This window comes from Phasianus colchicus, chromosome 5 (assembly GCF_987193195.1).
Source record: "Phasianus colchicus chromosome 5, bPhaCol1.hap1.1, whole genome shotgun sequence".
In the NCBI taxonomy this organism is placed as follows: domain Eukaryota; kingdom Metazoa; phylum Chordata; class Aves; order Galliformes; family Phasianidae; genus Phasianus; species Phasianus colchicus.
The window spans coordinates 40,374,218-40,401,222 of NC_143440.1; the positions used below are offsets into that span (position 1 = coordinate 40,374,218).

The 27,005-nt window shown below is 49.6% G+C and overlaps 2 protein-coding genes across 3 annotated transcripts; one reads left to right on the top strand and one right to left on the bottom strand.

Annotated features, from left to right (window-relative positions):
- The first annotated feature begins 44 nt into the window (after positions 1 to 44).
- AHSA1 (activator of HSP90 ATPase activity 1) lies at positions 45 to 5,490 on the top strand. The gene is made up of 9 exons (XM_031593154.2): positions 45 to 261; positions 359 to 549; positions 701 to 783; positions 1,133 to 1,250; positions 2,801 to 2,889; positions 3,192 to 3,326; positions 4,062 to 4,163; positions 4,683 to 4,734; positions 5,139 to 5,490. The coding sequence occupies exons 1-9, from the start codon at positions 182 to 184 to the stop codon at positions 5,309 to 5,311; spliced, it is 1,023 nt and encodes a 340-aa protein (XP_031449014.1). The 5' UTR covers positions 45 to 181; the 3' UTR covers positions 5,312 to 5,490.
- Positions 5,491 to 11,327: 5,837 nt separating this feature from the next.
- ISM2 (isthmin 2) lies at positions 11,328 to 26,687 on the bottom strand. 2 transcript variants are annotated; one of them, XM_090141449.1, is made up of 6 exons: positions 26,494 to 26,687; positions 17,372 to 17,632; positions 16,690 to 17,050; positions 16,149 to 16,289; positions 15,260 to 15,331; positions 11,328 to 14,829 (listed from the first exon to the last, which is right to left on the bottom strand). In XM_090141449.1, the coding sequence occupies exons 1-6, from the start codon at positions 26,626 to 26,628 to the stop codon at positions 14,312 to 14,314; spliced, it is 1,488 nt and encodes a 495-aa protein (XP_089997575.1). In that variant the 5' UTR covers positions 26,629 to 26,687; the 3' UTR covers positions 11,328 to 14,311. The 2 variants fall into 2 exon arrangements, with proteins under 2 accessions (XP_089997575.1, XP_031449004.1); XM_031593144.2 differs by having other exon boundaries at positions 11,329 to 14,829; positions 15,260 to 15,337.
- Between the last annotated feature and the right edge of the window lie 318 nt (positions 26,688 to 27,005).

Here is a 27,005-nt window from a genome sequence, read left to right on the forward strand (position 1 = left end):
TCGGGAGCGGCTTCGGGAGCCGTGGGTCCGGGCCGGAGCGCCAGGCGGAACGGAGAAACTCGGGCGGGGGACGGGGGGAGGCGCCGGAAGGGACCGTGCCGGTGCCGGAAGCCGGGAGGTGGCGCGGGGCCGGCGGTTCTAGCAGTTTCCACGGGCGCTCGGAGCGGCGGCGGCGGTCCCGATGGCCAAGTGGGGGGAGGGCGACCCGCGCTGGATCGTGGAGCAGCGGGCGGACGCCACCAACGTCAACAACTGGCACTGGTGAGCGGCCGCGCCGGGGCGGCGGCGGGGCCGGGAAGGCCGGGGGGGGGCGGTCGGGGCCCGGCACGGGGCGTCACGACGGCCGCTGTTCTCTTAGGACGGAGCGGGATGCGTCCAACTGGTCCACGGAGCGGCTGAAGGCCCTCCTCCTGCCCGTCAGGGTGGAGGGCGAGGAGGGGGCCTGCGAGGTGACCGAAGTGAGCAAGCTGGACGGGGAGGCCTCCATCAACAACCGCAAGGGAAAGCTCATCTTCTTCTACGAGTGGGCCATCAAGCTGGCCTGGACGGGTGAGTGGCGGCGGCTGCTGTTATTTCGAGGCCGGTTCGAGCGTGAGATGACGGATGTTTCCAAAGTGCTGCGCTGTGATTCCGTGCAAGGCTGTGTGTAGAACGGGTGGAGTAGGAAGTGTTAGTCTGAAGAAAACCATTATCGTTGCAGGCACCTCGACCACAGGAGTGAAATACAAAGGTTACGTGGAGATTCCTAATCTCTCAGATGAGAATGACGTTGATGAAGTGGAGGTAAGCCCAGCTGCAGGCCTGTACTGCTGGGTACCCCTCTGCTTTAGGGGGAATCCAGAGAACATGAGTATCTCTTTTCCGTAGAAACTCTGAACATCAAAGATACAACATAACTTCAGCAGACTGTATCTGATGCATTTCAGTTTCTAGTTGTACAGGATCCATAGGATATGAAAGTTCTTAGGTAGATGTGCATGTGAATGTAGACTGACACTAGGTGAAGTGAAAGTCTTCAAAGCTGTGCTGCTGCATGTGAAGACTTGGCTAAAGTCCCTCTGATGTTGTATTAAGTACTAAAAGAATTGTGTGGGCATCAGTTTATTAACTAGCACCTATCCCTCCTGTTTAGATCCTTGTCAGCCTTGCTAAAGATGAGCCTGACACTAACTTGAAGACCCTGATGAAGCAAGAAGGTGCAAAAAAAATCAGAGATGCAATAAAAACTTACATTAGCACTCTCAAAACAGGTATGTGAGAAGAAGAGGTGTTATAAGACTTGTGCGGGTTAGTGTTGAATGTGAAGAGAGGAGGGTCTACTTAGGAAGTTGTCTGTGCAACAACATTTATCTTTCTGTCTCTTGGAAGTGGTTAGCAGTTGGCAAGAACTGGTGCTACCTCTGGGCACTGTAGCACAATCCAGAAATACTGTCTTCAGTGGTAATCCAACAATTAACAGTATTTCATGGCTGTCCTTTGTGTACTGAAGCTCAGTGGTAGAGGAAAATGAAGTCAGGAAGATGTGTTTGTTACCCCACCAGTGTAGAACATCACCTACTACATGTGGCAGAATCTGGCCTTCATTTTGCTTTCTCCCTTCAAGATGGCCTTTTCTCTTTTGCTACACTGCTAAAGGCAGCTAGTGCTATTTGGGTGTGAGAGCAACTGACAACCTGAAAATGCTCTGCAGATTTTGCTGTTGTCAATGAGTGAGCTGTCTCAGCATCTGGAACAAAACGTTTTTTTAGAATATAAACTGATTCCAGCAGTGTGCTTTGGTTGAGTTCAGCTGTGCACTCTAGTATGCGGTGGAAATGTTAAAGTTCCTTTTATATCTGTTTTACTTACTATGCCACAGACATTTGTCATTCAAGTTCTGTTCAAACCACTGCTGGTTGCTGTTCTTGGTTCACCAGTGATTCAGTATCCTTGAATATTAAGTTTGTGTGCATGTTGGAAAGTAAGGTCACCTAGAAGAAGATGAGAATGCTGTTCAAAAAGATACATGTGATCTTGTGGGCTGGAATAAAGAATAGTTGGTGGGGAAATAAAAACTGCAGCATGCAAGATTATACAGTTTTTAATAAAGTTCTGATATATGATGGAATTTTGCCAATGTGAACAGATGAAGAGGAAGGAGTGAGCCAACTGTTCTATAATTGGTAAAGGCAGAAGTGATAGAGCTATATAAAAAGCAAACATGATGACAAAAGAAGCTTGAAACTTCTAGTGGAGCTGCGCAAGTACTGCTGGACAGGGCATTGGTAGGACCTCCCTGAGTTCCAGGGTATGTTACCTTATTGCTTAAGAAGATAAATTGAAGATGGAGTTGGGAGTAACTTGATTCTGTACTACAGTGATCTGAGAAAGGAACAGACAGTCTGGTCTGTAAAGGAATGGAAAAGTATGATTGATTTAGACCAAGATAAAAGTACTTGAAATGTGGTTGCTGTTTGTATTGAAGACTGAGAGAGAAAAAAGTAATGTGAGTGCAAGGCAAACCGTGATGTGAAAGTAACAAGTGTAAGATGGTGCATATTTGGGCTAGATATAGGAAGGAAGCTCCTAACTGTTACTGTGGACAGGTTTTGTTAAAACCTCTGGTAGGGAGTAGTGGGTGCAACGTGAGACCTGTTTCCTTCTTATTTACTTTTATTTCTTTTAACTGGTTTCAAAATATGGGTGCTAGCAGAAGCAGGGCAGAAACCAGGAAGGCCTTTTCAGTTGTGTGTTTCAGTGAACAGATAAAAGGCTTGCTTGATCTTTTATTAGTTTCATGAGCACATTTCTGTCTTTCCAGAATTCACCCAGGGCATGATATTGCCCACAGTGAATGGTGAACATACAGAAGCAGCACCTCAGGTGGCACCTAAAGCAAGAGACAGCAAGGTAAAGAAAGCTGCAAATGTGCATTTGGAACTCTGACAAAGTGCACAGTGTATTGGATACTGGGGCTTACAAGAGCAGCTTCTGCTCATAGGATGTGTACTTACTAACTAGCAGTCTGTGGTGCAGGCCTTTTGCCATTTGTGGCACATGATATTTCTTCATTCAAGCAGACTAATGAATCTGCTTTTTGTACTCCAAGTATTGCATCTTTTCCCAAGGCCTTTGTTTTTTCTCTTGGATACATGAGGTTTTGGAGAAAAAAAAATGTGGGTGTGTTCCAGTTTTTTTTGTTGTTTTGCTAGACGGCTGCTAGCAGCAGTACTGCCACAGCACAGTCCAAGTCCATAGGAGTCAAGATCCCTACGTGTAAGATCAGCTTGAAGGACACATTCTTAACATCTCCCGAGGAGCTCTACCGAGTGTTCGTTACTCAAGAGGTAACTCCAGGCTCATTCTGAGAACTGTTCTTTGCTGCACATAGGAGGTTGTTCCTAAGAAGCTTTTTAAGGCATTTTGTTGGACACTCATAAACCATGAGAATGGAGTAAGAAAGCTGGTCTGCAGAACAGTTGCTTAAAGCTCGTGTGTGCATTTCTTCACACAGTTGACAAGAGTGGATTAATGCCATCCAGAAGCCAGTTCCAGACTGCTGTCAGCACCTATCTGTAGGTGTATCCCTTACTGCATGTGATCAGATCTCTTGGGATTTACATTTGCGTGCTTTTGGATTTTTTTTTTGTTTGCTTTTTACTTTTAAGTTTAGGTATTATCAAATCCTAATTATGGAATACATTCCTCTCCTTTACATACTGTTATATAAAATACATAGTAGCTTTGTATCATTATTCAGAATCTTAGTTTTCAGTTCCCCTGCTTTTAAGAATAAAGTAAAGGTTTGTCCAAGGAGCTCAACAAAGTTAATCAAACTGTGGTTTAGAGAACAAGTGCATAGAACACTCAATGAAAGCTAGGGGTTCTTTTCCCTTGGTAAGCAAAATGCTGCTATATCAGCTGTAGCCTTGCTTTTCTGGCCAGGACAGTATTTTTGTCTTTCCTTGGTGACGAACTTATTCTTACCTCCTTTTCCAGAAGTTTTGTAGCTAGATGGGAGGCAACAATTTTGCAAGCAGATAATGTCAAGTAACCCAGGTCTCTTTCTGAATTCTTTTCAGATGGTCCAAGCTTTCACCCATGCACACGCAGCCCTGGAGGCTGATAAAGGAGGCAAGTTTCAGTTGCTGGATGGCAGTGTCACAGGAGAGTTTGTTGACCTAGTAAGTGCTAATTAGTGCAGCTGCGTCTTGCTTTGGGGCAGCCTTTTTGTTTTTGAAAAAGCAATTTTTCAATAGTCCTTCAATTTGCTAATCACTGTCCTAAGCTGTTACCCGGTAGTTAATTGCTGTGTCTACTAAAGGGCTTCTTATAGCATGGGTCTGTGTATAGGACTTAGGTCTGGGGAGAAAAGCTGTTATCTAGTCCTGCATTGGTCCTGTGTTTGTGTGATTTTAATTATTTATTGAGGGTGGGAGAGGTGTTAATTGTAGTAACTGACCCTTTTCATCTTTATCCCTCCTATCATTTTATTCTTCTGGGGCTGAGTTCCTTACCTGCTTCAGCCTGGCCTACTTTCCTGGAAGATGAGTGGAAATAAAAGGCCAAGTAAAATCAGGCTGTGGTGTTCTCAGGGGACTCTTTTAAAGACTTCACATCAAGCACAGTTATATTTGTTTTCAATTAGACTGCAGAATTTGGGGAGGAAAAAAAAAAACTCTCAGTCTCTCTTTGTTTTTAAGGTCCCTGAGAAGCAACTTGTTATGAAATGGAGATTTAAGTCTTGGCCAGCTGGTAAGTTGTCCAAATTGGTCTATGGTATTACAGCTGTAGCCTGTGTTTGAAGAATTCCAAGCCCTGCTTGCCACACTTCACTCTGGGGAGTCACCAGGGTGTCTTAGCCAGGCTCATATCCTACATATCAAGTCATAGTCATGAGCTACCACCAAGGCAGCAGCTAGGGATTAGGAACAATGAAGTAGCAGCTTCAGCTTGCTTGGCTGTGGCTGCTTTGAACCCCATGAAAATGGAGATGTCTCCAACATCTCCATAAGGAAGGCCCGCAGCTGTCATAAATAGATCCTTCTTGGAACGATCCTGAGAAGTCTTTCTAAGTGGTGCTCTGTGAGAGAAGGAGCTCCTCAGGACATTACATATTGTACTGCACTCTGCTGACAGGTTTGTTTTGTTTCCTCTAGGGCACTTTGCAACAATTACCTTGAATTTCACTGACAAAGGTGGTGAGACAGAGGTGTGCTTGGAAGGCAAGGGAATTCCTGCCAGTGAGGAGGAGAGAACAAAGCAAGGCTGGCAGCGCTACTACTTTGAGGGCATTAAACAGACATTTGGCTATGGTGCCCGCTTGTTTTAATAATGGTTGTCGGAAAGATGCTGCCTGAAGACTCTGCCACGTGGACTGATAAATTTCTCACCTCTCCCTTTCTAATCTTGGCCCTGCTGCTGGGTAGAGTGGGATGACAGGTGATGAGGAAAGCCATTGAGCAGCACCACTTTCAGTCCCTCACTGCTTCATGCATGTCTCGTGCTGCAGGGGATTCTCTTACATGTACATACTTCTATTGCTAAATAAACCTAACTTAAAAAAAACACTGCGTACTTGTGTCCTCAGTTGGGCTTAAGTTCAAAGGTTTAGTGGCCAGGCTGAGGGAGGGGTCTGTCTGGAAATACACTGATCAATGAGGATTGTTGATCCCAATGTGATTTACTTCTCATTTCTGGATGCACGGAGGGCATGAGCTTGGTGCAGTTTTTAGTTTGAGCAGCTGCTTGTTTTCTTTCTGCTTTTGATCTGCTAATAAATGTTTCAAACCCTTGCCATTTTTGAAGGGATCTAAGATCCTGTTAAAGCCATGCCTCTCCTCCCTTGCATATCCCTCTCTTCACACAATCCTTTCATGGTCTTACACCAGTCTGTACTATGGGAATGCCAATCATTTAGTCACCCAATGTCCAAGAAAATCAGCAGACCACTGCTGGGGAAACTCCCACCTAAAAGATGGTTCCAGCAAGGGTCAGCTACTTTCAAAAGCTTCAGGCCAAAACAAACCGCGGTCTCTCAGTGGGGGTGGGATTTATTCCCCTAAAATAAACAAGGTGCAATTCTTTTGGCTGACCCCACTTCAGCTGTTGCTTCTGTGGGGGAGGAAGAGAAAACTGCTGGCTTGTTCTTCTACTGGTACAGTTTGTTCTCAGAGGTGTCTTCTACAGTGCATAACCAGGTCTTGGGAAAAAGGAGAGATGAATTCTGCTTGGAAATGTCAGTGCTTAATCAGTAGGGTGACTTTTTCTCACATTATCCTGAAGTTATTATTTATGGTATAGTGCTTAGGAATGTCAAGAGTGTGGTAGGAATTTTATATGACTGAAAAGGAAATTGTAGGAAGGACCAATCACTTGTTCCTAGGGTAAGACTTCCTTGTGTCCATGTTTCCTCACTGTACCCTTCAAGGCCATCTGGCTGAGAAAGGTGCTGGAGGTATTTTCCCGGGATTCATGTGCTTGGGTGAGCTACTGTAAGTGTCTTGCAAGATGCAGGAGTGCATTGTATACATGCACTGATGTTACTGCACAGCATGTGTTTGTTTTTAGACAATCCTGGGCTGAAACGTGGGAAATGTGAAACATCTGTGAACATACTAGCCCAGACAAGATGAGAGCTTTGATAAGAGAAGAGCCAAATTTTTTGAAAACAGAAGATAGGCTGTTTCTGAGTTAACTTGAACCAACACAATACCTGAACTGCACTGTACTGGCAGTGCTTGGCCTGCTGACCACGCTGTGGCAGCAGTGCTGCTGTCTGCGTGACCTCACCGGCACAGCTGAGCAAGGGCAGTGGAAGGCAGGCTGAGCTAATCACCTGCTGCTGGAAAACTAGGAAGTGGGACAGGAAGGCAGCTGAAGTGGAATTTTAATTGCCTTCCTTTCATCACAAACAGGGTTTACTTTGGGCATCCTGCTGCTACTCTAATAGGACACGCTTTGGCCTCAGCCAGGAGCTTGCGAGCATGGGGTTCTCAGGCTATGGGTTTCGCTCAAAGGCTGCCTGAGGGCTCGTCATCCAGCAGAACTGACAGCCGTGAGTTACGCCAGTGCTGCCCCAGCTGGCTCCATGCCCCTTGGGCTGGCAACCCCCACAGGACAGGTAGCCAGGCTGGGGCTGCTCTTCACAACATAGTGCATGAAATTCAACCACCCCTGAAGGAAAGCTTGTGCTAAAATGCCAGGCTTGGAGCTAGCACTTAGGCCAAGAGACAAAAGGTATCAGGATACTCTCACTGTGATGGGGCATAGCAGTGGCAATGCTTTACAGTACTGCTGTACTGTACTGTGTACTGTGAGTGGAACCTCACTTTACTTCATGCTGGTGAAAGTCTGCCTGTTCTCAGCAAAGCATCTGCCTGTCATTTAAAGGTGACATCTGGTGCAGCCATACTGATGCTAATGAGGTGCCCTAGACCTTTGCTTTGCTTGGAAGCATTATGAGATCCCGACACCGTTCGCAGACTCTTGGCTTTGTGGGGCAGGGAGGGAGAGGTATGTAAGATGAGAAAGAAAAGCAACTTCATATTCCTGTGCCAAGAGGGTCTTCAAGAATCTCAAATGACACAAGCTAAGAGGGAAAGGCTTGTGAAAGAAAACAACAACATCAACAACAAAAAACAATAGTAAAACAACCAGAAAACATAACTAAGCAGTGAATTTTTCACAGCAATGAGACATCAGAGATAGATGTTAAATGGCCTTGCAGTTGCAAGACAATGGAGAAGATGAGTAAGGAACATCCATCAAATGAACAAACATGGGGTCCCAACCAATGGGACTTTGAAGACATTTGGTGAATTCTGGAATGTCTTTCAGCTGGTGATAGCATGCCACTAACAGTTTACATAGATTCAGAACAAGAGTGGACAAATTTATGGAAGAAAAAAACAGCTCAGGGCTATTAAACAAAACATCCGTCACGTGGCCTGAGAAGTCTCCTGGCCATCAGCTGCTGACAGCAGAGAAAATATCTCAGAGAAGCAGCAACATGCCTTGCCCTTCTCTTTGCTCTTTCTTTCTAGTCACTGGTTGTTGGCTACCATCAGAGGCTGGATGTTACTAGCAAGAGCCAAGTGGATAAAGAAAGGCCTAGTAGAGCCCTAATGACTCCAGTATGTTTCAGTCCTGAACATAATAACTGATAAAAGTCTGAAATAATTTACAGCACCACCAGAGCTATAATGTCCTTACAAGACAAGTTTAGAGTTCAAAATGTTCTTGACTGAATTGAAAAGCGATTCAGGAGAAAACAAACACATACACTTTTGACCTTGTTGAATTGCAAAGCTTTGCACTGGGCCAGGAACAACCAGTAATACACATACACGTGGAAATGACAGGCTTGGAATTACGTAGAGCACGCAAACGTTACAGATGTTTAATCTGGGTGGGTTATGGTGAATTCTCAAATGAAAATAAATTTAAATAATGACAAAGGAGAAAAAAAGCTGCCCAAGTGGGTCTGCGGGCTCTGTGAAGAAATCTTTCCACAGAGCATTAAGACAGCTCCAGCTCCACAGCTTTGTTCTGAGCCTGCACACATCAAGATAGACATGGCTTACATGGAGAAAGTCCAGCGGTGGGCAACAAGAATGAGTGCAGCTTCTGAGGAAAACTTGACAGACAGCATTTTTTTAGTCTGGAGATGAGAAGATAGAGGAACAAGGCAGGGGAAGAGGGATTGCAGTGATAAAAGTCTGCAAATATGTGAGAGGTAGGAGCAAATAAGGAAATAATATGCTCTCTGTGACCACTGCAGATAAAATGCACCAGGCTTAAAACCTAAAGGATTCAGGTTGGCTGCTAGGAAAATGTGACTCCCTGCAAGAACAGTAAATCTGAGGAATACAGTGACCTCTCCATCTATGGAGAACTGTAAGACCGGGAGAGAGGGATCCATTGGTGAGGGATGATTTATTCACATACCCATGGCAGAGCTACGTGATTTTAGGACGTCCCATATAAATCCATTATCTGTGGTCCATCACTCCGGGCGCAAAGGCCGTGACGTCTGGGGGAGGCCTTTCTCCTGGCACATCAGAGGCCCTATGGTGGTCCCACAAGTGCTGCTCAGCTCCCAGAGCCAGTGCCTGCAGGACAGCCCAGCAGGGTCTGCTGAAGCAGGATGTGCTGCTGGGGATCAGACCACCTGGGGGACCTTGTGTGGGGCCTGGCAGTAGGGCCCACAGCCCTGCCTTGCCAGGCCCCATGCTGGGTGAAGAGAATAGCTGACATACCTTCAACAAAGCAGGGGCCAGGCCCTGCCAGCTGGGCTCATGTCCGGCATTTCTGAGGGGCAGCTGGATGCTGCCTAGCAGGGGAAGGAGGGCAAGAAATTCCTTTCCTGATTATGAACATGGGGGCCCATCCTCTGTGGCATGATGTGTTGCTACAGCAACGCCCCATTGCAAGCTAGAATACTTGATTTCTGCCTGGAAGGGTATTTTTTCCATCTCCAGAGACTCAGGTTTAAGTCAAGGCCCAAGGACTGTCATCACCACACTTTGCTGTGTTCCAGGCTAAGGCCAGACCTTGTGCCCCAGGCTGCTCCACTCCACTGCATGTTGGGTGCCAGGGAAGTGGTGTGGCTGAGCCACACACAAAGCTGCCAAATTGGGTTGGGACAACTCACCAGGCTGAGAAGTGGCATGTGTAGAGCAGAGGCAAAAACACAACTTGAAACTGCTGCAGACTGCGGTCTCAGACAGCATCTCCAGTTCTGGTGCTTCCTTTCCTCATCTGCAGAGCTAGGGCAGTATCTTCCCATTTCACCTTCTCTTCCTGTGAGATTTCTGTAGGGCAGAGTTTTGGAGCAAGGCCCAGAATCACAGGGACCTCATCTGATGAATAAATGCATGTTGTACAAGCAGTAACTTCTGACTCCAGGAGCAGAGTGACTTTCTGCTGTTTTTCCTGCAGAGCCAAGCTCACCCTGCTACCCCAAGTCAGGCTGCAGGCAATGGTGGTTTTGATGCAAAGAAGACCAATGGGAGCTTGGTGTGATGGAGCACCCTTTGCCTGGTGGAATGGCCTGCAGCCCCCAAGCAGGGGCCAGCAATGGCGCCAGGCAGCTGTGGAGAAGAGCCACCCACTGCTGTCCCAGACAAACTCTGATAGGTGCACAGCCAGCACAAGGCAAAAGGAGTAAGAGAGGGGGAGGGAAAACAGCTGGAAATAACAAGGGCTTGCTTAGAAGTGGTCACAATTTATGCAGCAAATTAACAGCCACAAAAAGCTGTGATCCTTGGAAAGCTTTGCTAATCCTTCTGCTATCATTAGCTTTTGGCTGTGGAGCTAGTTTGCCAAATCAGCTTTCCAGCTGGGAAGATGCTGGTTTTTTCTCATCTGCTCTCATGCACGCACCTGCTATTAGCAGGGTGCTCCTGTAAGGTCTGAATATGGGATAAAACATGGCATCAGGGCTGAAGCACAGGCAGTACACCTCTCAGCAGACCCCAATGATCTTGTAGGAGATTTCCATCCTTCTGAGCAGTATTTCAATTTCTGTATCCCTCCCCTGGCATTCCTTTGCCTCCCATTCCATGTTCCTGTCCTTCTTTGTTATTGCTGTTATTGAACCTCATCAATATCTCACAGCTCCTTTGTACTCAAAGCATGACAGAGAAAGGCCACGTCCCACCAAGCTCTGACATTAGCCAAGCTAGGAGATGGGGAAGGAGAGGTAAACAGAGATACATGCAAAAGTGACAGAAGTGAGGGGGACACATGGACAACGTCTCTCTCTATAGTCAGTTTACACCCATACATATACACAGCCCCCATCTACCAGCATCACCCAGCCCTGTTTTTCAGCTACCACAACTGTCACAAGCAATCCGTATGAAAGAACCACATAGCGTAACAAGTTGGGGATGGACAAAGCTTGGAAAGAACATGAGACCTGAACCTTCTGCACCATTACAATTGCACAATTCAAGCTGCCAGGATTTGAATCACAATTATAAAAGAAATCCAAAGTGTCCTGGTTTGCATCCTTCTGCCATGCCACCTTATCAGAAATGGGGTCAGGAAAATTAGATTCCTTTGAGCATTTGTGACCAACTGGAAACTGCTGCTCACAACATTCAGAAGCATCTGCATGCACTTCTGCTACTGAAATGTGCTCGACACCACCACATGTGCATGATAAGAAGGCAAAGCCACCAGGCTCCTGCAGCACAGCAGCGAAGGGACCTAAGGCACTCAGCACTCAGGGCAGCATCATCTTGCACAGATAGAACAAAAGGTTCCAACAGTGTATGCTTCAGAATGACATCAGCAACACACACATACATAAAGTGCTTTATTGCAGTGTCAGAATAAAGAATTCTCTATGAAATTTTGTAGAAATAAATTTCATATATATTATATATTAAAAAAAAAAAAACCCACAATAAACTTATAGAGTGGAAGGTAAGAGATTCATCACTTAAATAGCAGTGGGATGGACAGAATCTTTGATAGCATATAAAAATAAATGCTTGCTTAATGTCTACTTTTCTTATGGTGCTCTGCAAAGCCTCCTGGTGGGTAAGGTGCGAGGGAGGAACATCACTGTTGCATTTTTCCTGCTCCGGTTCATGCCTGTAACCTTCCAATCCACAGGGGCAGCCAGGCAGAACAGCCACTTGGCTTTCAATCAGATTTTTGTAGGGGCCTAATGCAATAAGCGTTTCTACTTGCCCTTGGATGGTAACTGCATTTACTGCCGAAATTTTAGTTTCTTTTTGGGGGGGGAGTTAGATAGACTGGTTGATATCCGCAGTATAAACATGGAAGGAGCAATATCTGGGTAACAGTCCTTACTAGGACAGCTGCCTTAGAGATCAGTGAAATAAACTGGCTGAGTTACCGAAAGTCTCTTTCTTGAAAACTATTTGCAGAGGTCCCCCTTCCATGCACAGGACCAATACTGTTCACCAGGAACATGTGGTTGTTCATATTAGTTAAGATGTCTTATGGGAATTAAATTCTTCTGAAACAGAAGGCAAGAAGCTCATTCTCCCACAGCTCAGCACTCAATTTATTTGCTTCCAGTACTAATGCTTCCATATCTGTCAGTGAGCATCCTTGCACACATCTCAGGCTCCCAGAACCAACACGCCAGATCACTGTCATCCCCTCTGGACCATCTCCTTATGAATTACCTCTTCATAGGAAGCTAGGGAGCAAACGACTACTTCAGCTAGGGAGCATGTAGTAGTGATGAAAATTTACTATGGTCTGTGTCTCCATCCATGCCTGTTGGCTGCATCTTTCTCCTTCCTCTTTATGTAATGCCTGACATCTTAAGACTGCATGTCTTTTGGAAAATGAACTGTACCTGCCTTATATTTTGATGGCACCGACAACTGGGGTCTGTGGATCTAAGTGTGAAAAAATAGCTAAATAATTCAGCAATAACTTCACTAGTATTTTCATTTTACCAGCAATGAAGTTCTATCTACTGATGTCTATGGATGCAATATTCCATTAGTAACTGAGGCAAGAGGATCAAAAGATACTCAACTTATATGAGATAGTCCTAAAAAGACTCCAAAGAGCTACCTGACTATGGATGTTCACTCATCCTGGAAAAGGCTCTTGGGATTAGGACAGAACTAGCACAGGATGGCCAATTCAAGGCCAGCAGAACCTAGACAGACATCTTTTGGTCTGAGAGTGTTCTGCAGAAGAACATGGAGTAACCAACCACCCTAGTTGAAATCTTTAGTTTAGAAATGACTCCAGTCTTCTTCCTGTTTGCTTGAATTGCTCTTTTATTTCCTCTGATGCATAAGATTTGCTAAATGAAAGTTGAGAACAGTTTCAGCCAGTTTCAATTACTGAATGCCCAGAAATCAAGGTGCTCAGCCTAGCTTTTCTGTGTGAAGTTCAGGAGCTCTGGAATTACCAAAAATACGATGGGAGAAACTGACAAGAACCTGTGTAAGACTAAAAAAAAAACAAAAAACAACAGGCAAGACCAAAGTGGCCATAGGAAGTGTCACAATTTGCAGACACCATGTATTGACACTACTAGCACCTTTCTTCCTCAACTGGAACAATGTCTGCTTGTTCAGCAAAGCAGCAAGCCCTGAGAGTAGCAGGGTGCAACCAGGACATGCTTCTCTTGGTTGCCTCTTGATGAGGGTCTAGGCAAACACCACATAGAGAATGCATTCAGAAGGACAAGAGATGAGCAGCAAACTAGAAAGGGCAAAATCACATGCTCCCAGTGGTGATTTGTCCTCATCACCAAAGGGAACTTGGCTCAGAACTTTTTGCTCTCTTTCAGTAACAGCACCAAGTGGTGGCTTGGCTGCTGTGGGTAGGAAATGTAGGACTTTCTATGCTGGGCCATATTAAACTGGCTTCCAAGCATTGAAGGCTGCTGGGGAGCCACCAGGGATCTGAAACAGAGCAGAGCTGGTGTTGGAACTTGCACAGGGGCAGACAGCTTGCTCTCCTAAGCACTGAGGTAGAGAGGCTGCAATGCAGACCTGTGTGGTTCTCCTGTGAAGAATTATTTCAAAGGTCCACCTCTCTCACACTTTGGCACTGAGTGCTCCTTTTAGCAGCCAAAACCAGAGAAATAAGGTGATCTTGCCACAGACGCCTATGTGGCCATTCATCCCCCTGCCCCACATACACTCACTAATCCACAAAACCTTGTTAAGCCTCCACCTTTTCCTTCCTAATTGTGAATGCAAATAGCCAAGGAGAGGGGAGGCTCCATTCCACATACAATGCTGGGACAGCCCTGTCCCTTCACGAAGCACGATCCCCTCTTGTAGAAGAGGCCAGCATGTGCCAGGGCAGGCACACCAACAGGAGCAGGCAGCTCTGCCTGCATCCAGCCAGCTCTTCAGATGCAGCATGACACCAATGAGAACTGAGGCCACTCCACACTGCAGATGCTCACTCATAGCTTGCACCGCAAGACCATGGAGGAGACCCTAGAAAAAGTACAAGGGAGCAGACCCTTTTCCCCTGACACTAGCCCCTGCCTCTCATCCCCTGCACCCCAGCTCTGCAGGGCCCAAAAATGAGCAATGTTGAGGGCCTGCCCCAAGTGGCACAGCTGGGGTGATAGAGTGACAAATTCCTACACCCTCACAAACCTGCTGGGAGCTGAGACGCCCCACTGAGGCGATGAGACCCTGCTCCACTTGGCCCCATGAGGAGCCCACCAATGGGGCTGGGGTTCAGCTGTGCCTTAAGGGAGGGTAACGAGGGATGGCTCCAGCCCTCGCAGCATGGGTTAGGACAGGATCTGTCAGCGGCCAGACGCATGGTGGCCCCATGTCTCCTCTCAGCATGGCTGTGGCTAGTATTCCTTGGCCTCCTGCAGCTGGGAGAGGTACTCCTCCTCAGCTGGGTTGTCTGCACACTGCTGCCCATTGTTGGGTGGTCGCACAGCATGGTAACGGCTCCAGTCGCCCTTGCAGAGGATCCAGGGCAACATGTCCACCTTGTAGTGCAGCTCTGGGGAGAACTCAGTGCTGATGAGGTTGGGGACGCCAGCACCCTTCCCCCGGGTGATGAGGCGAGTGTGCTCGTCATAGCAGCAGTGTTGGGCCGCCAGCGTCGTGCTGTCAAGGGAGAGCATGGAGCGCAGGCAGAAGCGCGCTGTAGGCTTGTAGATGTCCAGGCGCTCCTTGGGGCCGCTGGCATCCCGCCAGCGGAAGCTCTTGCCCTGTCGCTCATCCCGCAGGTTGACAGCACTGTAAACAGCCTCCAGGGGATAGGAGCAGGGACAGCTGGGCAGGTCCGTCAGCACCTTGCTGAGGTACTTGGTGAGGAAGTCACTCTTGCAGTTCAGCCATTTCTCACAGCTGTCCACATCTAGGAGAGAGGCAGAAAAAGGGTGAGGGCACAAGCACTCCTCCTTGTCCTGCCACTGCTCATCTGCAGCTCCACAAAACTTGGCTCCACAAAACTTGACAGAAGCCACCAGGCTTCTTGGAGGGGAAGGACAGCATCATCCCACCGTGGCAGAGCTGCAGGAGGGTAAGCTGCAGGCTGGCTTCAACCACTGCAAGCCATGGAGTAGGATCGCTTTCATCGTATCCCACCTGGCTGTGGGAATCACTGGGTGTCCCAGCATTGCTGGCAATACAACATAGCTAAGCCTGCACATGGCAATGAAAGGAGCAAGGTTTGGACACCAGACCAGGGAGCATCTGGGACAACCCTCCCCACCAGCTGCATCTTCCCACAGGGTTTTGTATGAAAGCACTTAGGCCCCCAGCACGAGGATGAGGCAGAAGCTGACCTGAGTTGAACAGCTCTGTGGTGTTGTCACTTCTGAAAGGAGTCTCCTCTGTAGGGAAGACTATTTCTCCCTCTGCTCCTTGAGAAGGGAAAAAAAAACAACAAAGAGTCACAGAATGGCTTAGACTGGTGGGGACCTTAAAGATCATCTAGTTCTAACCCCCTACTGTAGGCAGGGTTGCCATCCACTAGATCAGACTGCCCGCGATCCCATCCAACCTTGCCTTAAACATCTCCAGAGATGGAGCGTCCAGAAAAGGAAGACAGGCTTTTCCTCCCAAAGGGCACCTCTCCCTCCACTGCTTTGGTGACATGGCCCTGTGCCTGTAGGAGGAAGACATGCAGGACAAACTGGCCAGAAGGGCCTAGGCACAAGGACTATGCAAGTCTCACTGCATGGAGATGGCTCTCTGTAAACCTTGGGACTGGATTTCAGGCTCCCTGTGAAACAGGTGTGAGAAGTTACACAGGGAGCTGGGGTCTCAATCCACCATCCCTGCATTTTACAAAACTGCCTGTGGCACCATGAAGCCCCACCAGAGCTTCTTCATGGAAACAAGCACCCACATTCATTATTCCAAATCATATCCAACTTAACTAGCTCTTGAACTAGCAGTCCTCTGGATAAGAGGGACTTGGAACTTCAAACTTGAGAGGGCAGCCAAAACTGGGGCCTGCACGTGGATTTAGGGAACAAGGGTCCCCTTGCTGACCTGATAGCTAGGAGTGTCCCTGCCTTCAGAGCAGACTGCTCCCTGTACCCTTTTCCTTCCTTCCCCATGTTGGCAGCAGGCCCAGCCTGCTGAGCAACAGCAATGGGGGGACCAGCCTGTGTTGGGGTGGAACAGTGCCCCAACAGTGCTTGAAAACCAGGATTGCCAAAGGCTCACCAGGGCAGCGTGGCAGGTCACAGGTTCTTGACTCTGTTGCTGTGCAGGCATAGCCACAGGACCGGGTCCTCTTCTGGTTGCCACTGCCACAAGTGATGCTGCAAGGAGACCAAGGGCTCCATTCCTCCTCATCTTCATAGTCTGCATGTGGCACAGGATAGGCAGAGAGGGATGAACCTTGCAGAAAGCTTCAGCAGGAAGGAACCAGCAGCCACCCCAGATATTTCTCAGCTCTGTCCTGTTCCTGAGGCACCATTTACAGGGACACAGGACCACTTGCAGTGCCTAGACACGTGATGCCCAGAGCCAACCCCGCCCCCTCTGGCAGCCCTCAAGCAAAGGCTCTCGTTCTGACAGCTATGCTCATGGCCTCTGAGACCCAGCCAGTCATCATTGCCCATTCCCAACCTCCCTGGTGCTCAAGGTCCCCTGTGCATGGGTGCTCACACTACAGTGAGACAGGGCTGTGGGTGGGCTGAGCAGGGGAGGACAGTTCTGGTTTGCGGGACAACTGCTGTTGACCATGCTCAAGAGGACTCACCATAATTATATTTTTCCTTAAAGATCCAGTTTTTCTGACTGGGCCACCGCTGCTCCCAGTCATCTCCTACTCCACTGAGCATGGACTCCTCCTCCTCATACTCTGCAGTGTAATCTTCTTCCTCTTCTTCATCCTCATCCTCCTCATCTTCCTCCTCATCCCTGTCCCCTACACCCATATTGTCGTCCTCATCCTCCTCCTCTTCCTCCTCGTTGGGGTCAGTGTATTCCCAGAAAAGAGGCCAGAAGAGGTCCTTGTGTGACAACCATTCAGAGGACGTCAAGGACCAGTCATTGCTTGTTTCCTTCAACAGGTCCATCTCCATCTCAGCCTGAGGATCATCCACCACTTCAATGGTTACCTGGAAGCCAGATACAAGGCATGTCAGTGGTGAGTCAAGGCATGGGTGATGGCCTGGCTGTGGGATATCCTCTGGCATAAGGACTGACCGAGTCCATAACTGCATTGGTCTACAGGACTATGAGCACAGGAGATCTCACCATTTGGAGGGATTAAGCAGGGTCAGAATGAAAGCCATTGTTTGTGGCAACACAGCAGGTTGGCCAATGGAGGCCCTCAGAAGCTGAGGTGCTATTTGCACCTGAGAGAGTTGCCAAGATACCAAGACACACAACCACATAAAGCCATAGAAAGCTGTGTCCCACCCAGCCCCGCTTCTCACCTGAATGTTGGGGTTCTGGGCGCTCAGGTCAACATTGGCCAGTCCTGGCAAGCTCTGCAGGTCCAGCACGAAGGGCAGGCTTTCCTCCTGGCCAGCACCACTGGGCTGGGGCTGCACCGGGCTCCTCACCGTTTGCTGAGTGGCTCCGCGGCGCCGATGCCGCCGTGGGCCTGCCTGCCCGCTGCGCCGCAGGCCTCGTGCCTTGCCCGACGGCGGCAGCTCCTCGTCCCTGGCTGCACGGGGGTCTGATGAGGCAGAGACCTGCAGGGGGAAGAGGCAGTAGGATGGCCCCTTGCTCACCCAGTCATCTCCTGAGGGTGGCTGCTGCCCAGCAAAGCAGGATTTGCTCTTCTCTGCCTCATCTCATTGCAGCATGGAGCAGAACAATGAGTAACAATTAATTAACACCAAGAGGCCTGCGCTGTGCTGGGACCTCAATGCACTCAGGCAGCCTACAGGTCTTCTCAGGCTGTGCTTCCATCCCATCAATCACCCTCTCTTTGCATGCGTCTGCTGTCCCACTCCCGGTGCCACCTGGCTTTCCACTTTGTTCTCCTTTTTTGACTGTTTCTTGGTTCCTGGCTGGGTAACAGCAATGGTTGCTCATGAGCACAGAGCTGCCAAAGCTCACGTGACGGGATTTACAACAAGATTTCTCACCTAGAGAAATCACTCTGTGTATCAATACTAGTGCAGATGACTTAAAACTAAACATGTGTTGCTTTAAGTAAGGAGAATTAAGATGCTGCCCAAAAACTATTGCAAGGAGGAAACAGAACTGTTGATATAACCAAACTGCCTTTATTTCCTTGGGAAGAATGCCCAGCCAAATACAACAAAGCAAACTACTTGTATGTACTACCAGTGACTGTCTGCTGCCGCCACCTCAGTGACACACAGAGCCCTGCTGCCCAGCCCTGAGTGGCCTGGCAGGAGTGGGCAGGGACCCTCAGTTGCCGCACAGCCAGGTTGGCTCTGCGTCCCCACGGCCCTCACCTCTACACTGGCATGGAAGGGTGTAAATCAGAGGGATGAAATCAGAGACGGAACAAACAGCAAAGCCCTGTCACGGCATGGGTTTCCCTGGGAATTTCCCCAGGGCCCTGCGGCTCCATACTGGGCACAGAGGTGCCCGAAGCCCAGGCAGCTCTGCCAGCAGTGTCTATTTCTGGCTGCCTGGCTGAAACCCCCTTTTGTTCCCAAACTCTCACCCCCCGCGCCAACCCAGACGAGTGGCGGGATTAACCAAGAGAGCGGCGTGCCCCTCCCCACGGGGGATGCGGAGAGGCATTTCTACCTGCAATTAGAGCCAGATGGTTTGGAGAAGGACTCCCCTCCCTTTCATCCTGATCACTGGAGCACTTCAAAGGCAGCTGGAGCCCAGCCAGGCTCTCATGAGCACACACAGCCTGTCCCCAGTCCTGTGCCCGCACATCAAAGCCCGCATCCCCCTCCCCATCCCCGGAGGAGGGAAAAGAGCAGCAGGGACACTGCTGGTCCCTTGGCTGCTGACCAGAGCGGGCTGGGCGCAGGGAAGAGCCTGTGACAGACTTCACCAGATGGGTCCAGAAGAGCAACCGCAACTACCCCTCCTCGAGGCCTCCAGCCCCTGCCAGGGAGACGGGGAAGGCTGGCCATGGCCTCATGCACTTGGCAAGCGCTGGCCACACAGCACTGCCCACAGCACTGGGCCTGATGCAGCCCCTGGGCACAGCACAGCCAGCAGTCACTGGCGCTTGAAAATTACAAGCTTCATGGGGCTGGGTAAGCTCCTTTCACAGAGGACCCAAATGTAACACACATGGAAACGAAGGTCTCTAACAATGAGATCCGAGCTCACCCAAGGACATCACAGCGACTGAGCCGGGAGCAGACTCCAAGTCTCCAAACTTACACCCACTGCCTAATTCAGATTTTACGCCCAAACAAGCTCAAGAAATTCAGAGTACTGTTCCCACAGGGAAAATGTAGAAGTGTCACAGAAGATCGAGCTGGGGGAGCATTACTGGGCAGACAGAGCTCCCTCTGCTCCCAGATCCTTGGGGGCACAAACGCCCCTGCGGGTGTTTGCCTGGGTGGCCCCCACAGGTGACTCACGAAAAAGACCTTGCCTGTTTGCAGCTAAAACAATCCTGTTTACAGAGCCTTTGCATGGGATTTGTGCATGAGGTCATATCCGGCCTGTCCTCTCTAGCCCAATCCTGGCCATCAGTAAAATCACAGAATCACAGAATCACTAAGGTTGGAAAAGACCTATAAGATCATCCAGTCCAACCATCCACCTATCACCAATGGTTCTCGCTAAACCATATCCCTCAACACAACATCCAAACGTTCCTTGAACACCTCCAAAATGTAGCAAACCGTGCTGTTGGCAATTCCCATCTCCTACCATCAAGAGAGTAAGCTTGCCACCATGCATCGGAAATGAAGAGCACGGTGCCTGGAAGCTGTCAGTGCCTCCTGGCCATTGCCCAGTTCTAGCCTTCCTCAGTGACCAGCTTGTACCAGCAAAGGAAAAACCAAACTAAGAACTGCCACAGCCCAGCTCCAGCTCCTCCCTTGTCCAGTGATGCCCAGTGATGTCTTATCTGGCTGGGAAAGAAACAGCATGTGGTTCCATTTGTGAACACTGTGCTTAGGCTGAAGGCTATAAAAACAAAGTGGCAGGATCACATTTGCCTTCCTACAGCCCAGGAACTCTTCCAAGCAATCCCAGTTTTCCCACGTTTAGGGTCACCTAAACACCTCAGGGCACAAACTCAGCATAGGCATTAGGAAGTGGAAGGAACTAGTCAGCAATTCACCCCAGTGCCACACACATTTTGTATCTAACATGGGTGACAGGGTATATGGAAAAGGTGTGGGGAAAGGCCACACATTTTTAAGAGAGATTAAAAGCTGCTATTTTCCCATTTCTAGTCCAAACACTTCCATTGAAGTTGCTTGGAAATCTGAAAATGTTGAAGAGAACAGCTGCAAAATGGTTCCAGGGGATGGAAAGATTTCTCCAGTTAAAGACTTGTACAATTCATTTGTCAGGTTAAAAAGATAAAGCAATCACTTGATTTCCCAGTTCTTTAAGGAAACGACCCATCAGGCACCTGGGACTCTAATCCAGAACATAAACACATAATAGGAATCAATGTCTGTGAGTCAAAGCCAACAAATTTAGCTGAAAAATAAGGATCATGCTTTGATGCTGTAGGTGACTAACCACAAGAACAAGCTAACAATGAAAGAAGCTTTATGTCTTGTGGAGTCAGCCCAGCACAAGGTACTGGCTCAAACATACATAAAGCATCTGTTCTGGGAAGAAAGTCAGCAACCTGACTGTTTCTTCTGGTCTTAAAATCTGCAACTTGGCTATAAACTCTATGAGACTCTGGATTAACCCTGCATTAAAAAAGCAGTTTAAAACCTGAAAACATCATCAAATCAGTGCCTGTGCTAGGCTGTCCTATGCCAAAACTTTGCTGCTACCCACATCATCAGTATGTGTCCCCCCTACAGCATCTTGTAGCTGCTGAAAGCTGCCAGATCTCTACATATGAACCCAATGGCAGCACTCCTTGCACCTCCATGTATTGCTGAGCAGAGCTGGTCTTTGTTACCAGGATAAACCCAAGCCAAGCACACTCCAGTCAGCTCCCAGGGGGCGAAACATCCATGGAACCTGTGCATTGGCACTTGGAGGATGCTATTTCTGCCTGCTCCTCTCCCAAGCTGGTCAGTGGGAACATAAACTCATTTATGTGCACGTGAGAGTCAAATGAGAGGCAACATTCAAGCTATGCTTGGGGGTCGTTAACAATGCACTGAAGAAAACAACACATTTGCTGAAAGCTGTGTGGCACTGTGGACTATAAGGAATGGGTTTTTTTGTTGTTGTTGCTTAATCCTTACTGATTGTGCTGTTTCCTTTATATAGTTTCACCACATTATACTGAAATAAGAATGCAACCAGAAGAAGTACTCATCTTTTCCTAAACAGAGCTGAGCCTACACAAGCATCTTTCTACTCTTTCCTCCAAGCTCCCTCTGACTTTTTAACATTCATCTTGTGCTTTGCGGCAAACTCTATTGCTCATGAACTGGCAAAGTACCAAACAGAGACCAGAATTTTCTTTTTTGACAGAAGAGCTCCTGAAGATTACACACCTTCAACTCCTGCTCTTCTTCCACTCTACGTTCGTGCCTGTATGGGGGCTGTAATGCAAGTAAAGGATGGGTCCAAGACCTCCCAGCTGCTCTACTGGCCTGTTCACCTAAGGATCAAATCACGTGAGTTCTTCTTTTGGTTTTGTTTTGTTAAATAATGACACAAGCAGCTCCCTTTATGTTCTGAGAGAGCTCTGAGAGTGCTCGTGGAACAGATGAGGCACTTGGTTATCACTATGGTGTGGGAAGATCTTGTTTTTAATGGACCAGTAGGAGCTGGCAGCAAACTGAGCCAAGCAGATAATTATTACACCCCCATGTCTATAATTTTCACAGTTATCAAAATACTTCAGATCATAAGGAAACACTCTCATTCTAAATGGCCATAGCCCAGTTGTCCCTAGGAGGGAGCTACAGGAGGCAGCATCAAAGGCTGCCTCACGTCCCCCATTTACTGCCATAACTGTGGAAACTGCAATCCCAGAACTCTTCCAAGGTCTGGGACTACACTGTCTCTGATGTAGAGCCAGACCCAGCAGGGCGGCCACTCCAGCATGGAGAAACATGGCTGTGGGGAGCCAGGACACCGTGCAGCTGTATGCAGGACCAAATGGGGCCAGCAGGATGTCCAGCTGGCACAGTCAAGATGTCCCTGCAGCATCTGAGGCCTCGAGCCTTCCTCGTGCTGAGGGACTGTGCTCACAGGCCAGCCCCAGCAGGCCACGCTGAAGGTGGGGGCACCTTGTCTGGAAGGGCCCCCCAGACCCTGCAGCCGCCCAGCTGGCCGGATGCCGGACAGAGCACAGCGGTGGGAGCGGGACCAGGGCCCCTCAGGGACCATGTAGAGCAGGGAACAGGCAGAGCCATACTCTCTGGCTCTCTCAGGTAAACCCCTTGCTTGGGCACATGTTTTCTGTTAACATAGCTGAGCCATAATACTCATAAGCTCTTAATGCGTCCGACTGAGTTGCCGTTAACTTGTTGCAGCTCTAAAACCCATGTGCTCCAGTAACCATTAACTTGTTCCAGCTAATGACATACATTTGTCAGCCTGGGTACCGCAGCCCTCTGACTGCTCCAGCTGCTGCCTCTTCCACCACTGCAACTCAGGCAGAACCCTGAGACCAAAACCCCCAAACAGAGCAGAGCAAGTGTCCCCGTCCCTGCTCCCCACAGCCGATGCAGTGCAATGCAGTTCTTGCCAAGCAGCCTGGAGTTCTTTCTCCCAGGGAGAGAACAGCCCTGTGTAATGATGGCCGCCACAGCTCAGGACATGTTCCTCGCCCAGCTGGGAGCACCGGGGTGCAGCAAAGCCAGCAATAACTGGGAGGAATTTACAGTGTTTTTTTTTCCCTTTGAAGCCATGTCCTTCCCTGGGAGACAAATGCAACCCACAGTCAAGAGCTACTCAGGGCTGCTGGGCAGGTGGGTCACCATCCTCTCGGTGTCTTCATCTCTAAGGTACCTAAGCTCCTGAGGCCAACCCGAGTCCGGCCACACAGGAGAGGTACAGAAGCTGAGCAGCCCTGAGACACACCATGCTAGCCAACTTTTACAGCTAGCCACATAAAAGCATCTGACAGCCCAATGAATGTTCCCCTCGAAAATGTTCTATTAGTAAAGAAGTCCTCACACTTTTACAAACTTCTGTCTGAAATGGGAGCTTTTTTACACAGAAGCGCTGCTGCTGCCCTGCCCTTCCTCTGTGGTGTTTTCATTGAGCACCAAGACTGCAGCTGCTAGATACTTGGGAACACCGAGCGGCCCAGCCTGCCTCACCCTGCCCATGGGCAAGTGCCAGGTGGATGGTCTGGGAATAATTCTGAGTGGAAAAATGTTTACTGATTCCATGGAAAGCAAAAGGCTCCTTTCTCCACTCCCGACCCTAAGACACCACCTAGAAATCCCAGGTGCATGCCCTACACCAGCTTGCTCACATGTCACAGCTGGGCTTGAGGGGACTGCAGCTGGAGGCACAACTGCAATCAGCCCTTAAGGTTATGCAGGAGCCTGATGCTGTCCACAGCGCTCAGCCCCAGCTCCAGCTGCTGCGGGGCAGTGGGGACGTTTGGTCCAGGCCAGCAGGAGCAGAGGAGATGGGGGTGCTCCCCAGGAACAGCCACTGTGCCAGGGAGGGCCAGGTGATGCCTTGCCGAGAGGTTGAGCCTAATCCCTTCCCCTCCGCGTGCCTTTTGCAGGAACCCCTTTGATTCTGGCTGTGGGGCCGCACAGCCCGTCTGCACAGTGAGAAGGAAGGAGCCCCCGGTGGTGCAGCTCCCCTGCACCCAGCTCCCATTGTTTGCACATGACTCGGCCCCGGGGCGGGAGGGTTTTCAACTGTGTTGACTAAGATAATTTGGCACTTCTCAAAAGGAAATTTGCTACAAAGGGTAAAGTACCTCCCCGTGCACAAAGAGTCCCTTTCAGGGCGGAAGGATGCTTCAGTGCACGTTTTGTGCCCGCAAATCCGACCTCCGCCAAGGACAAAGCCAGGGACAAGAACGCTTAATTGCTGAAGAAATGAAAAGGTAAAAAGCACATCCGCAAGCAGTGACTGCCACTGACGCAGCCGGGCTGCCCGTGCAGTGACAGCAGCGAGGCTCTGGGGCCGGGGTGCCACCTAGACCCCTCCTGTCCCTGCAGTGTCCCCACGCGGTGTGCCTGCATTGCCAGGTGCAGAGGGAACTGGCCATGGCCACGCAGCTCCAGTCCAGCCACTTTTCCAGCACAGCCGACCCATCCGGCTTGGGATCCCTTCACTCTGCTTGCAGCACCAGGCACACACCACCTGATACCACACTTAATTCCATGTGCTCTTCCAGCTTGTGCTCCCAGCTGCTTGTGATTTTTATCAGAACTGCCACAACTACTTTATTCAGCAAGCAGAACATCTCAGTGCAGAACTTTCATTCCAACTCTGTTTCCATCTGCTTCTCTCACTGACGGATGTGATAGGTCAATACCGAGCACTGTTCTTGTTTCCTTACTTCTCATGGGCCCAGTTACACCAGAAGGTTCACAAACTTCTGATCTGCAGCCAGTACACCCCTTGCACTGTTTGGCATTTCTTTTGTTACCATCATTTACCTCTCATCAGAACAGCTTTGCTTGCAGCCTCAGACAGGGGAACTCCAACAGCACACTCCTGGATCTCATGGCATGGCCGCACTGGAGGACACTCGCTGCCAGCACAGTGCTGGTGCTGCTGCTGTTATGGGTACCTCTGTGCACAGCTACACACAGTAGCTGTATTGGTGAACACAAGTTTGGTCAGTTCTAGAGCTTGCTTTCCTATTGTGGTGGAGCATCACTCATTTCATGCTTCCTAGAAGAGCGTTGGAACTGATTTGTATCAGTCGGAAAGAATCCAAACATCTACCAACAATGCTCAAAGCCAATATTTTGGAATCCAGGGAGTTTATCAAAACATATTTTGCATTTAAACCCCCTGACTTCAGAAACAAACAAGGCATTAGTTTCAAAGCAAAGTGACGAGCTGTCCCCACAGAGACACGAGCTCTTCAGAGCACTCTGTTACCCAAACCTGGAGCGTTACACGTGAGCCGCGAACACTGCAGTGAGCTGCTGCGGAGCCGCCCTTGTCTGGCTGCAAGGCAGCCAGCCTGCAGGAGAAATCCCTGCTGTTCAGTGCATGCTGCTTTGGAACCTGTGCACCTTCTGAAACATGGCTAAAGAGCTGGACAATCCGTAGACGGCTTCTCTTGTTAGATTTTCAGGCATGGTTTGGAAGAAAGCATTCTCTCTTCTCACATGCTAAAGAGATTGAATATAAAAGATTCCTACTGCATCTATGGCTTATGCTGGACTCAGAGTAATTAGGGCAAAGCTTTTCTGCGCAGTATCACAGTGGAGAGAAAGCAAATGTGAGCGCTCGATTCATTTGCAAGGGCTGAAGCGAGGCGCCTTGCTGGGATGCAGTACGTGGGACACACCAACGAGGCTGCACCCATAAAGCACGCTTTGCCTGTCCTTCCTGCAATTAAAAAACTTTCTAACTCAAAAATGCTACAACGGCCTTTTAATTTTTCTACATTGCTTTAGCACAGAAGGGCAACTTGGGCTCAATAGAGATTACAAAAAATCCCATTTGAATTTAAATAGAGAAAAAAAATGTTTGTTTTATTTAAAGATGTTTAATTAGAATAAGTCATCGCTCTGTAATTGTTTAATGGCTGGGGCTGTCCATCTGCCCCGCTCCATCACTTCTGTTTTTCTCCTACGGGCCCCTCCGTCCTGCCCACATCTGCAGGGCATTACCCACAGTGTAACCAATACTCCAGATGTGGCTGCCCTGCTGCCATAGAGACCGGACCTATCGGCTCTGCAACACGAACCATCTGTGTCTATGACCCAAAATCACTCCCGCTTTCCTTAACCACCGCACTACTGCGCTCGTGCTGTCTGCTGCAGCCCTCAATTCATCATAGAACCGTTTGAGTTGGAAAGGACCCTGAAAAGTCACCCAGTCCAGCTCCCTAGCGCTGAACGTTCTTCCTTACGTGCGCCAGAAACAGAGGACTCCCTCTCAAAACGCAGCCCCCGCGCGTTAGCAGATACGGGACAACACCGACCACCTTCTCCCCGCCGTGCCGCGGCGTGTGGGAGCGCCGGGCTCCGCTCTCCGTCTCACCCCGGACCTCCGCCCTCAGAGCTCCGCGCGTGGGATGCCTGCGCTCCCGCAGGAAGCGGGACACGCCGTGCGCGCTGCCGCGGTCCTCGGCACAACGCTCCCCATTCACGACCATCACGCGCCGTACCTGAGAGCCGCGCTCCTCGCCTTACACCGCTGCGACGCGGGATACCCGCGAGCGGCCGCCGGCAGCAGCGGCTCTCGTACTCGCCGCACGGACGGACCGGCCGAGCCGCAGCACCGCGGGCCGGGCTTCCCGCTTCCCACCTGGGCCTCCGCGCCCCGCCCGTCGGCCCCGCTCCCCGCTCACCTCGGCCAGCTTGGAGCTCCTCTCCCTGGGCCCGCCGCGCTGTCTGCTGACGGGCAGCCCCCGCACGGCGGCCACGAGCGCTGTCAGCAGGACGAAGCCGAGGACGAGCACCACCCTCCCGCCCGGCAGCGGCATCGCTCCGTGACCGCCCAGCGCCGGGCACGGCGGCCCTCGGCAGAAGCGGGGAAACCAACCAGAAGGAAAAAAAAAAAAATATATATATATATATATATATATGTATATATAAAAGTAAAAACAATAACAACAACAAAAACGGGCAGGGGAAAAAAAAAAAAAGAAAAAGCAGAAGCGCAGCGGGGGCACGACGGGCTCGCCTCCCGGTGCCGCCGATGCCGAAGGGCAACTCTGAGAGCTCCGCAAGTGCGTGCGGGAGGGGGGAGGAGAGGGCTTCGCCTCCCCACCCCCTCCGGGCCCGCGGCACTCTGATTTCTTCCTCTTCTCCTCCTCCCCCACCGGAGTCACTCCCCGGGGCCGCCGCTCCTCTGGCGACG